Source organism: Phoca vitulina, unplaced genomic scaffold (genome assembly GCF_004348235.1).
Source record: "Phoca vitulina isolate PV1807 unplaced genomic scaffold, GSC_HSeal_1.0 scaffold13, whole genome shotgun sequence".
NCBI lineage: Eukaryota > Metazoa > Chordata > Mammalia > Carnivora > Phocidae > Phoca > Phoca vitulina.
The window spans coordinates 2,031,935-2,045,046 of NW_022589716.1; the positions used below are offsets into that span (position 1 = coordinate 2,031,935).

Sequence of the window (13,112 nt, forward strand, 5' to 3'; positions counted from 1 at the left end):
GCAGGTGTGTTGCTTCTTTGTTACTTTTACCTAGAAACCGTGCCTGGAGGATTTTGAACTCTTTACGGGTTTTTTCCTTCTATCATGATTCTGGGGTTTTTTTGGTTTTGTTTTTGTTTTTTTAAGATTTATTTATTTATTTATTTATTTATTTGATAGAGAGAGACACAGCGAGAGAGGGAACACAAGCAGGGGGAGTGGGAGAGGGAGAAGCAGACTCCTGCTGAGCAGGGAGCCCGATGTGGGGCTCGATCCCAGGACCCTGGGACCATGACCTGAGCCGAAGGCAGACGCCCAATGACTGAGCCACCCAGGTGCCCTGTTAATGTTTTTTTTTTTCTTTGGTCATAGTGTGTAACTTATATTAGAAATCTGTACTTTGTGTTAGATAAGGGAAAGAAGTGTTTCCAGGAAAGTAGAGGCCTTTCTCCCATAGCATTTTGCCAGCACTTTGGCTTTCCTGGCCTGGTGGGAAGACAGCATTAACATGTCGGCCTCCGCGGCCCCAGTGCCAGATCACATCGCATCACTGCCGGCGCCTGGATCCCGCTTCCTCCCTCCCGGCCACTCCGGGCCCCACATGATCACCCGGCACACCATCCTCCCTTGTACTCCCATGCATTCGGAGGCCATGCGCGCACCCGTCCAGCCCCCGGAGCAGCTACATAATAACTCCCTTGGCTGTGAGCGCCAGGCTAGCATTTCCTCCTCCTTGGACATATAATAGCAGCAACCGGATATTTTTAGACTGGCTTTGAAAAGTCGCAGTGTGCTGAGACCGCATACCAGACGCGTGAGGTCACTGCCCCCCCCCCCAAGCCTGGGCTGCACAGAGCTGGTGGGCCCTCGCATCCCGAAGACTTTCCCTCTTGTGGTCCCCAAGACACCAGCCCTGACTGTTTCCTTAGAAATCCCACGGAGTCTTGCCCCGAGTTCAAAAGGGGGACTGCCATGGGTCTTTGGGATGCACGTGCACGTTGCCGGGGTGCCTCTGCAGCGGGCCCTGGACCTGGATGCTGCAGGGGCCCCAGCACAGAGAGAGGCCCGTTCCCCGGGGAAGGAGCCCACACAGGCTTGGGCATCGCCGCGCCATCTGCTCGTAGTTAGGCAGGCGGGCTTGCTCACGGAGTTTATTTTAGTTCGGAGCAGGGGGAGGGCCCGGGCCTGTCCTCAGCTCAGATGGCACCCCGTGGGGTCTCGTGAGCCTGCAATGAAAGGAGGAAACGGACCTGCTGCCTGCTGATTCCTGGAGCAGAACGGCAAGAGTCCCCGGGCTTTACTCCAGACAAAAAACACAGTTCCAAGGCTGAACTTGAGGGAAACCAGAGATTAAACCTAGAAAGACAGTTTTCTTCCTCACAGGATTCCTCGGGCCTTATAGTGCCCATGGGGGTCCTCACGACAGGATGAAGGGCCCAAAGAGCCCTTGACCACCCAACCCTGCAGACCCCTTTAACCTCCGTCTGTATATAGCAGCACTACTCAGCAATTCAGCCAGCTCTGGGAACATTTCTGATTGTCGCAGATGCTGTCGGCCTCTGCCAAGTGGAGGCTCGGGACCCCACAGTGCACAGGACAGCCCCACGGATCAGCAGGGCCAAGGCTGGGGACCCTGCGCCGGCTTCCGTAGGCACTTGGGCGACCAGGCAGACCCAGGCCTGGCTCCCAGCATTGTCACCCAGCCACTGGCCAGCAGCTCAGTCACATATCGCGGGACGTGGTCGTTCCCATTGGCTGAAGAGCCCCTGTATTTAATCCAACCCTCCAGACTTTCAAAACCTGGCAATGGACAACAGGTCCTAAGGAAGCATTTGTGAAGAAGAGAAGGGGGCTCTGCGGCCTCTGTCTTGACTCGGGAACACACCTCCTCACACTGGGTTCTGCCTCCGTAAGGCCATGTGGTGCCCATTGCCCACCGAAAGTGCCCGGCCACCACCCTGCCCTGAGCAGATCCCCCCCACCCCCGGTGCACCTCCCGGCCAGGTTGCCTCTCTGGGGCTCCTCCTTCGTTGTTACACTCTTGCTGGGTGACTTGGCCGTTGCCTCAGGTCCTTCAGCAGGGCCCATTCCTGGGGTCTGGTGCCCCTGGGACAGTGGGGCAGGAAGTTCTTGCCCTGTGACACACACACACACACACGCGCGCGCGCGCCAGCCAGGTGCCGCTATCCTGGTCCTGAGCTGTGCGGAACGGAGCCATTCTCAAAGGAAGCGTCCTGGGCTGCCCCCCAGCAGACGCTTTTTTTTTTTTTTTTTTTTTTTTAATTTTTTTTTTTAAGATTTTATTTATTTGCGAGAGAGACAATGAGAGACAGAGAGCATGAGAGGGAGGAGGGTCAGAGGGAGAAGCAGACTCCCCGCTGAGCAGGGACCCCGATGTGGGACTCGATCCTGGGACTCCAGGATCATGACCTGAGCCGAAGGCAGTCGCTTAACCAACTGAGCCACCCAGGCGCCCAGCAGACGCTTTTTTGTGGGGCTTCTGCCTTCAGATTGCCACACCAGAAGCTCTGATCAGTGATCCACCTGCATTCATCTCCCTGCAGAATGAAGCCTTTAAGAAAAGCCTGGATCCTGAGTTCCCTGCGGGCCTGGCCATCTCTCCCCACCCTGCCCTCCTCCCTCTGCCCCACCGGACCCTCAGACATCCACGCTCAGTCCCCACCCTGCAAACCTTGACAGTGGCCTTGCCACTTCCTCTCCGTTGCCCTCATGCCTACGCAGCCTCCCACACAGCTCAGCCTTCTCGAACTGGAACATTGTTGGCCCTTCTCGTGGGCACCAAGCTTCCCTTTCTGTGTGTGAGCGGGGCATCACCCCACCCACCATGTCACTCCTTCTTTGGCCCCTGGAGCCACAAGGGCTTGGACAGCTGAGCACCAGGCTCTGTGATCGGTTCTGCCTTTCTCCCCTCCCCTGCCCGCCCCACCGCTCCCACCTTTGCCAGCAACTTGCTCCCCGAAACAGGGAAACCGCCCCCAGCACCTTCCCTGCCCTGCATTCCCCCAAGACTTTATCATACCCTCTCCCTGTCTGTTCACCCCTCCGGGGTGTTGGGTACTTCATGGAGAAGGGGCACCCCGAGGCCCTGAGCAGGGTGTGTTCTTTGTCTTAATCTGGGTTGTGGACACACAGGAGGCCCAGGGGGGACCCCAGTGAGTCACAGACTCCATGCACTGTGCATCCTTTCCTCTATATATTGGAAATAAAGCCCCGATTCATGCCGCCATGAGAATGAACCCCAAAAACATCCTGCTAAGTGAAGGAAGCAAGACAAAAGGCCACATAATGTATGCTCCCACTTAGGCAAAATATCACACACAGGCAAATCCATAATGACAGAAAGCAGACTGGTGGCTGCCAGGGACTGGGGGAGGCGGGAGGGGGGGTGGGGAGTGACAGCTGATGGGGATGGGGGTCTCTTTTTGGGGTGATGGAAATGTTCTGGAACTAAACGGAGGTGATGGTTACACAACATTGTGAATGTACTAAATGCCACTGAACTGTTTATTTTTAAATGGTTAATTGTATGTTATGCCAGTTTCACCCCAATCAAAAAATTTGTTGTGTGGGTGGCTCAGTCGTTAAGCGTCTGCCTTAGGCTCAGGTCATGATCCCAGGGTCCTGGGATCAAGCCCCAAATGGGGCTCCCTGCTCGGCAGGGAGCCTGCTTCTCCCTCTCGCACTCCCCCTGCTTGTGTTCCCTCTCTTGCTGTCTCTCTCTGTCAAATAAATAAATAAAATCTTAAAAAAAAAAAAAAGTGTGTTGTGAACCGGCTTGTCCTCTCACAGAATCGCAGGACCCCTCCAGGCCAGGACCTGTCTCCACATCTGCTCCCTCTCAATCAGCCTCCTCTTCCCCTGGGGCCCAGAGCCCTCATCAGCTTAGGGCCCAGCAGACTTCTTCTGGAAAGGGCCAGACAGTGAATATGTTCAGCTTTGCAGGCCAGAACGGTCTCTATCATGGTTATTCTGCTGCTAGAGTGAGAAAGCAGCCATGGGCGATCCATAAATGCACAGGCTTGGCTGCGTGCCAGTAAAACTTCGTTTATGGACACTGAAATGTGAATAGAATTTTCATGTGTCAGGAAGTACTATTCTTGTTTTTTGGGGTTTTGTTTTTTTTTTTTTTTTGAACGATTTACAAATGTAAAAACCACTCTTGGCTCACAGGCAATACAAAAATAAGCAGTGGACTGGATTTCAGCCCATGGGCCAGAGTTCACCCTCCGAACAATTATAACGGAAAAAGAATGCCGTTGATTAGCATTTTTCATGTCTGAGGCTTAAAGCTTGAACCCCTCACACAACCCAAACACAGAGGTAATAAAGTATGTTGGCGCACACCTGGGCTACACGCCTTTGTGTTTACCAGGCTCATCAGGGCTACTGGCTGACTTCAGGCAAATGAGTGTCCATGATGCCCAGGGGGACCTCCAAGGCTCCAGGCTGCGGCGTGTAGAAATTTCATCCTCACGACCTGAAAACCTGCTCTTGTTTTCCCCACAGGCTTTCGGAAATGCCAAAACGGCCCACAACAACAACTCCAGCCGATTTGGGAAATTCATCCAGGTCAACTACCTGGAGAGTGGCATCGTGAGAGGGTGAGTTGGCAGCCGCCTAGCTGTGGGCCACCAGCCTTGGTCCTGGGGTCCTGGGCATCCCTGCGAGGAGGAGCCAGCCTGGGAGCTCAGTGTGGAAATTGTGGTTCTGCAGATATGTGTGAATTGTACAGGGAAGCAAGTATGGGTTTTATTTAAGTCAGTGATGTGAAGATCTGAGTTGTGGGTCAAAGTGGGAAATGTAAGTGTGGGAGGGGCGGGACCTCTGTCCCCAGGTCATCGAGCCTGGGCCCAGGTGCCCAAGAAGCAAGTACAACGACCTGAAGGTGCTAACATGATGGAGTTTCCCAAGAACAGGCAAGGACATACCAACCTATGTCTTGGTCTTGATGAGGTTTCAAATTCAGTGGGTCTGGGGATGCCATAGGCAGAGTTGATGTGGACTGTGGCAGTTGCCAAACATGTGCCCCTTTAGCCAGGAGAAGACATAAGGCTGGGTAGCAGAAATGAAGTGGTTGTCCAAGGAAGTACTGAAGGTAAGCAGGTGGGTGAATGGGAGGGAGGGAGGATAGATAGATTAATGGATGGAATTGTGGGTGGGTAGGTGGGTGGGTGGGTGGATGGATGGATGGATGGATGGATGGATTCATGGGTGGGTGGGTAGATGGATGGATTCGTGGGTGGGTGAGTAGATAGATGAATAAATTCATGGACTGGGTGGGTAGGTGGAGATTCATTGCTAGATGGGAAAATTCATAGATGGATGAATTCGTAGATTGATGGATCCATGGATGGATGAATGGATTAGGTAGACGTGTGAGTGGGTAGGTGGTAACTGGATTGTGAAGTTGATTGGTGAAAGTTAAAACAGACCAGCATTTTGTGCCAGAAATGTGAGTTCCTTAGGTGGAGGCACAGTCACTTCAACTAAACGTATAACATTGAAATTGTGTTTGTTACTCTGTGCAGTAGTTATGCTTAAGAAAATGGCAGCTTTGTGAAGTGAATTAATGTTACAAGGAATTACCTATTTTGTCATAGTATTTAAGTCAATGTCATTTTCAGAATTCGGTTCTGTAGCATTTCTTTCTCTTTAAAAAGTATATATTCTGGGTAGTTACAGTTTGGTTAAAAAATGTAATTGTGGTTTAAGACTGCATAATGTATTGGGTATTTTTTTTTTTAATACGCAAAGGTCTTATGAGCCAATAAAACTCTTTCAGAGTTGGGGCACCTGGGTGGCTCAGTTGGTTAAGCCACTGTCTTCGGCTCAGGTCATGATCCCAGGGTCCTGGGATCGAGCCCCACGTCGGGCTCCCTGCTCTGCGGGGAGCCTCCTTCTCCCTGTCCTTCTGTCTGCTACTCCTCCTACTTGTTCTCTCTCGCTCTCTAAATAAAATCTTTAAAACAAAACAAAACAAAACTCTTTCAGAGTTAAAAAAAAAAAAAAAGAAGGCATCTTGGCATAGTCTGGGGTTACTCAAAGGGATCATCCCTGCCTCCACATTCTGGTGGGAGGGTCTGTGGTAGAAGCAGGATTTATACCAGTTCCAGGTGATGCTCTGAGCAGCCCAAATGTTCGACATGGGAAAGAGACCTGAGCAACAGGGCTAGAGTCCTAGAGAAGGCTACAGCATTTCAGGAATGGAGAAGTCCTCAACTGGCGGGGCCTAGGGATTGAGTCTAAAGTATGTCAGTTCCTCTGTCCATCTTACCTGACTGATGATCATTTCAAATGACAATTCATATTCAATACACAAATCGGAATGTTGTTTTCTCAGATCCTTCAGCCTCTGGCATCTTTCCTTTTTCCCACTGCCCAGGCTCCAATGGGTGGTGGTCTGGGGGAGAGACCCCACAATAAACGGCAATTCTGCTCCGGCCCCTCAGCCCCCCACACCATCCAGCCGTCCCCCCAGCTCAGTGCTGCTGGGCACCTGCATGGGCCCGGCCACCCCCTGTCCCTGTTGCAGGGCCTCTGACCAGCAGGAGATGCCCAGAGTATCTTGTCAGGCACAGGACACAGAATTATACCCCATCTACAGTTCTGGGGGCTCCCTCAGGGGTGCAGAGATGCCAGAAGGCTGCCTCATGTTTTCCTGGGTCCCAGGCTGGCTCTGCAGCCGTGGGAACCTTTGCTCCCAGCTTGCTCCTCTGTGTGGTCTGTTTGGTGTCCTAGGGCTGCCAGAACAAAGTGCCACAAACCGGGGGGGCTCAGAACAACAGGAATTTATTGGCTCACAGTGCTAGAGGTTGGAAGCCTGCAATCAAGACGTAGGCAGGACAGCGCTTCCCCCTGGAAGCTCCAGGAGAGGATTCTTCGTGCCCTCTTGCAGTTTCTGGTGACCCCAGGCTTTCCTTGGCTTGTGGCCCCATCACCCCAATCTCTGCTTCCACCATCACGTGGTCTTCTCCTCTGTGTCTCGGTGTTCTCTTCTACTTCTTAGGACTTTGTCCTTGGATTTAGGGTCCACCCTGATCTTGGAGGATGATCGTATCTCCAGATGCCTTCCCTTAATTACATCTCCAAAGACCCTTTTTCCAAATAAGGTCACACTCACATCTTCTGGGGGCCACCGCGTGACCCAGTGTGCCAGCAGGGGTCAGCCCTCAGCTGTCCGGTGCAGCCTCTTCTGCCGGCCGCAGCCCCCCATCAAGCTCTGGGCCAGAGGCCCTAGGTGGCTGAGTCTTAGAGACCAACTTTTGAAAGTCCTCTATCTATGGCCTCAGACTCAGGAAAGGAAGTCCCACCTCAGCCCATGACCGTGGTCTGCCCACTCTCCGAGGGGGAGGTGCACTTCCTGTCCCGGGAGTGGCCACAGCCAGCTGGGGAAGAGCAGGCCCAGACCCGGTTCTGCTTTTGGGGAGGTGACAGTTCTCAGTGCCATTTCCTGTGGAGGCCAAGGGTCAGGGGCAGTCCAAGCCTTCCTTCAGTTCCCCAATTTGCAAGGCCTCGTCTTCCTGTGGGTTCAGTGGCTTAGTGCTGGGGGATACCTGGCCCCCCTACGAACCCCGATAGGGGCTGGGGCCTTAAAAACGATCAGGGAAAGGCGTCATCAAATGGCAGCTCGATGCCAGTAAGGGGTCACTCTCCTTCCCCTCCCCCCCCCCACCACTGATACAGCACAGGGAATTGGCCACAGGTGGAGATTCTAACAGGAGTCTGATTCTAGAACCAGATGCGGCCTCCCTCCCTAGGAGAACAAGCCACCGATAACTAAAATAGTTACTAGCAGGGGGAAGGAATAGAAAAAAACATACGAGTTTGGAAGCAGAGAGGACACTGGCCGAGTCCGTGGACACCCGTCCGTGCCTGTTTTGTGTGCATGTGTCCCAGGCAAGACTGCAGACAGGAGACTGCCGTCCTGGAGAGAGAGAGAGGCAGGCGGCATCCAGCAAGCCCCAGACCAGGGGCCCAGTGCTGTCCCCCAGGTCTGCCCCCCCACCCCTCGGGCACCAGCTGCCCCTCCTATAAAACCGGATGCACTCAAATGAGGGTGGCCTGCAAAGCCATCCAGCTCCCACACTTGGTGGAACCCATGAAAGCCCAGCCCCTCCAGCCCCAGTGGATGTGGAAGGAGCAGGGCCAATGCCTGGCTCGGGTCCCCACCAGGCCACTTCCCTCCCGTGGGGTCCTAGGCAGCAGGTGGCCTCTTCAATTTTCAGTATCTCATCTTTCGATGGGAGCCACAGTGCCCACCCCCAGGTGGAAGGATTTAGGGCATTTAATTCCTGAGAAGGCACTAGGTGCTCAAGGAATAGTCACCATTACTACTGCTAGCATTGAGAGTGTGGCTGTAGAGGTCCCTGGCCCCTGGCCCAGAGGCCATCCAGTCTTGTGGACCCCTGACCATCAAACATCCGTCATCGGATGAACGGGTCGACAGATGTGCTGTGTCCAGCCACGAGAAGGAACAGAGTTCCGATACACGCTACAATGTGGCTAAATCGCAGAGTTCTTGGGCTGAGTGACAAGGCAGACACAGTATATATGTCAAAGGATTATATTTCTTTAAAATTCTAGACAATGCAAACTAATCTATAGTGGGGCTGATCAGTGGCCACTTGGGGGTGGGAGGCAGGGAGGGGTGACCAAGGGCCCAGGAAACTGGGTCATGGTGGTGGGCACACAGGTGTCTGCATGTGTCACAACTCATCAGTTCACACGCTTCTAGTTTACGTCAGTGGCAGCTAGTAAAGCTGGTGGAACAAAATAGGAAAGGACCCAGTCAAGACTCACCATGTTGCACACTTTAAGAATGTGTGGTTTAGGGGCGCCTGGGTGGCTCAGTGGTTAAGCGTCTGCCTTCGGCTCAGGTCATGATCCCAGGGTCCCAGGATCGAGCCCCGCATCGGGCTGCCTGCTCCGCAGGAAGCCTGCTTCTCCCTCTCTCACTCCCCCTGCTTGTGTTCCCTCTCTCGCTGTGTCTCCCTCTGTCAAATAAATAAATAAATAAATAAGAATGTGTGGTTTATATCAATAATGAAGCTGTAAAAAAAAAAAAAAGAAAATGAAACTGTGAGCTTATATTTAGATTTTTAATGGGAGAAGCATTTAATTGCTGAGGAGCTGGTGAATGCAGGGGGTGACCTTCTATATTGTCCATGAAAACATGGGTATAATCACTCGGGTTTCCGCTGCCTGAGGGGGTTCCCCCAGGATGCTCCTTGAGCTTTCCGAGCAGTGATCAGCCTGCATCTGGTCTGGGGAGCAGAAGTGGCCAACCCGAGTTCCTTATTTTTATGGATGGCAGTCATAGAATAAGGCAACACTTAGGGTGATTTTTAGGGTAGTTATATTTACAACACTTAGACTGATTATATTTGCAACATTTAAATTGGTTGTATTTGCGACATTTAGGATGATTGTATTTCTTTTTTTGTTGTTTTTTTGTTTGGTTTTTTTTTTTAGATTTCATTTATTTATTTGAGACAGAGTGTGAGAGCACAAGCAGGAGGTAGGGGCAGAGGCAGAGGGAGAAGCAAACTCCCTTGCTGAGCAGGGACCCTGACTCGGGGCTCGATCCCAGGACCCTGGGATCATGACCTGAGCCGAAGGCAGATGCTTAACTGACCGAGCCACGCAGGCGCCCCATATTTCTAAAGGTGATTTAGGTACCTGTGTTTACCTTGTATCAAAGGAAGTTAATCCACAGCTGGCTTTATTATGGTAACAAATTACTCTAGTTCTTCCAGAAAACTCTTATCAAAATGTTAACATCTTATTCTTTCATCTTTCTTTTAATGACAGAGCTGTTGTCGAAAAATACCTGCTTGAAAAGTCCCGCCTGGTCTCTCAAGAGAAGGATGAGAGGTAGGAGGAAATTTCCTTGGTGACCCACCACATCTGCTTTCCTCCCCACAAAGGAGAGAAGCAGGTGTCCTGGGCCTACGGGAGGCCGTGGCTGATGTCCCAGGATCGAGGCTGCCCTGTGGCTGCAAGCTTTGCGCTCATACCTCCTAAACCACCTTTTTTGGGCTTATTTTTGTGCCTGCTCCAGGCTTTTACTCAGAGTAATACCCCCCCATCCACAGACATCTACTCACCAGAGAAGCTCAGAGTTTAGTTTTTAGAATCGACTTATTGTCTCAAATTGGTACATATTTGAGGTGCTTTTTTTCCCCCCAGTGTGGGCTCCAAAGCAATATTAGCAGTGGTTTGAAGAGTAGCTGTCATGTGGTCTCCAAAAACGAATTTTTTCTCCTCGTTTTGACCCACAGGAACTACCATGTGTTTTATTATTTGTTACTTGGCGTCAGCGAGGAAGAGCGTCAAGAATTTCAGCTCAAGCAGCCTGAAGATTATTTCTACCTCAACCAGGTAAACAGCCCCACGTCCCAGCCACAGACGCCGCCTCTGTTCCCCACGGGCTGTTTACGCGCCACCGGGAGGTCAGAGGCTGTCTGCCGGGGCCCTCTCCGGCCCCCAAACCCGACTCCAAAGAGGCCCAGAGAAGGCGGCATAAAGGAGCCCATTCATTCCCCGTGTCCTGAGCCCTGCCCCCTTGGTTCCAGCCAAAATCACTCTTGCACGCTACCCTTGCCAGCCCAGAAATACCCAGAGTGCCCCTGACTTTGTTTTTCAGCATAACTTGAAGATCGAAGATGGGGAAGACCTAAAGCATGACTTTGAGAGACTCAAGCAGGCCATGGAGATGGTGGGCTTCCTCCCAGCCACCAAGAAGCAGTAAGTGGGCGGGCCGGCCATCCCACCTTCTGCGTGGACCCCCCCCACACACACATCTTACCTAAGGCCCCTCTCTGAGAGCCGACTGACACCCCAGCGGGAGCTAAGACACTAAAGGAGGGCAGCCCGATGACCATGAGCTCATGAAAAGGAACATTAGTCATTAGTCACTGGGAGATGTCAAACCACGGGGCTTTTGCCCAACAGCGCAGATGTACCTCACGCTTAAAAATGGTCACGATGGTGAATTTTACATGATGTGTATCTTACCACAATTAAAATTTTGAAAAATTTTTTGAAAGCCACCTAGGGTCCTCGCCACACCTGCCCGATGTTTGGTATACCCAGCGGGAATGCCTGCACGCTTCTCGGAGGGCACAGATCGGGCCAGCCCCTTTGGAAAACCGTCTGCAGTTTCTACGAGAGCTGTGTCTGCCCAACACCATGCGTGCGTGTGCTTACTCAAAGATATGCACATGGCAGCCTTATTATTTACTGCCAAAAAGTTAGGAACCTCCCCCCACACACACACAAATGCTCACCAGAGGGAATTAAGTAAAATAACTAAACAAACAGCTTTATATCATGCAGGGCTGGGCAAACTTTCTGTAAAGGGCCAGATAGTCCAATTTTCAGATTCGGGGGCCAGATGGTCACTGTTGTGTGTTCTTCTCCATGTTTATTTTTTTAACCCCCCCCCCCAAAAAAAACTGAAGAACCATTCTTAGCTCTGAGGCTGTCCAGTAATGGGCCATAGAGTGCCACTCCCTGGACTCCACGCACAGCAGTGGTGCTCAGCTAGAGTCACTTCTGCCCCCACGGGACAGCTGGCCATGTCTGGAGACATGTTTGGTCATCATACTGCATAGGGGAAGGAGGAGAGGGACACAGCTGCTGGCACCTAATGGGCAGGGGCCAGGGGTGCAGCTCGGCGTCCCATAGTGCACTGGACAGCCCTCCGCAGCAAAGAATGATCCGGCCCCACGAGTCCGCAGGGCAGAGGCTAAGAAATGCTGGCTTGCAGCATTGAGTGTGGCCACGCCAGTTCACGCAGGAACGTGCATTGCACCCCCACGTCACGGTCTTCCAGTGACGGGCCAGATACAAGTACATATGATTTCACTGACACCAAGTTCATGGACCGCGTTAGGATGCGAGGATAGCCATTCCTCTGCAGGAGCTGGGGTGGGTTCCAGTGCCTGGAATGTTCTATTTCTTGCTCTGAGTGCTCATTACAGGGAGGTGTATGTTTTGTGACAGTTTATCAAAATATGCTTAAGAATTGTGTGCTGCTTTTCGCCTGTTTTTTATGCATGGCAGGTTTTTTGGGGGGTTTTTTTTGCATTTTTTTTCATGCATATTAGGCTCCCATAAAAAAATTTTTAAGCACCCCCCTCACCAAAAAAAAAAAACAAAAAACCAAAACCACCCAGGTGAGCCATCTGTCTACAAAATCACATTCCACAAAGGGTCCTCAGCAATGAGATTGGACTTTTTTTTTTTTTTAAGATTCATTTATTTATTTATTTGACAGAGAGAGTGACCGAGAGAGAGGGAACACAAGCAGGGGGAGAGGGAGAGGGAGAAGCAGGTTTCCCGCCGAGCAGGGAGCCTGACGCGGGACTCAATCCCAGGACCCTGGGATATGACCTGAGCTGAAGGCAGACGCTTAACGACTGAGCCACCCAGGCGCCCTGGACCTTTTTTAACTTCATATGTCCGACTGGATTTGGCTGGTTGTATGAATTCAGCCCAAGTGGCTGGAAGCTTCTGTCATCTTACGACTCTGGAAACCACCCCAACCTAGGCTCCTTTGCTCTCCCAGGATTTTTTCCGTCCTCTCAGCCATCCTGTACCTGGGCAACGTCACGTACAAGAAGAGAGCCACAGGCCGAGACGAAGGTCTGGAGGTCGGGCCCCCCGAGGTGCTGGACACACTGTCCCAGCTCCTGAAGGTATGGCTCCCTGCACTCGGCCATGGTGGCCAGCGAGGACCCAGAACTTCCTGCGTGGGCCTTGCGTCTATAAACCGGGGTCTGTCTGCCTGCTTCCTCCCCACAATCTGTTCAACACCTCTTCCTTGGTTCTCTTTTTCTTTCTTTCTTTTTTTTTTTTTAATTGAGGTACAGTCGTCATACAGCCTTATGTTAGTTTTGGCATTATGACAGGATGATCGTCAAATGCAATATTTGTCTATATTGCAAAACGATGACCACAGTAAGTCCTGTTAACATCTGTCACCACACATGGTTACAGAATCGGGTTTTTCTAGTGATAAGAACTTGGAAGATCTACTCTCAGTGACTTGCAGTTACACCATATGGTATTCTGAACTGAAGTCCCCATGCTGGACATGACATTTCTGG

At 51.8% G+C, this 13,112-nt stretch overlaps 1 protein-coding gene across 14 annotated transcripts in view; it reads left to right on the forward strand.

The window, feature by feature from the left end:
• Window positions 1–13,112, forward strand: part of MYO9B (myosin IXB) — an 86,593-nt gene that overhangs the window by 40,367 nt on the left and 33,114 nt on the right. For all 14 annotated transcript variants that reach the window (XM_032412340.1, XM_032412347.1, XM_032412344.1 and 11 more), the window contains 5 exons: window positions 4,507–4,601; window positions 9,811–9,873; window positions 10,281–10,380; window positions 10,646–10,746; window positions 12,572–12,701. In XM_032412340.1, coding sequence (XP_032268231.1) covers window positions 4,507–4,601; window positions 9,811–9,873; window positions 10,281–10,380; window positions 10,646–10,746; window positions 12,572–12,701 — 489 coding nt within the window. The remainder of the gene's footprint in view (window positions 1–4,506; window positions 4,602–9,810; window positions 9,874–10,280; window positions 10,381–10,645; window positions 10,747–12,571; window positions 12,702–13,112) is intronic.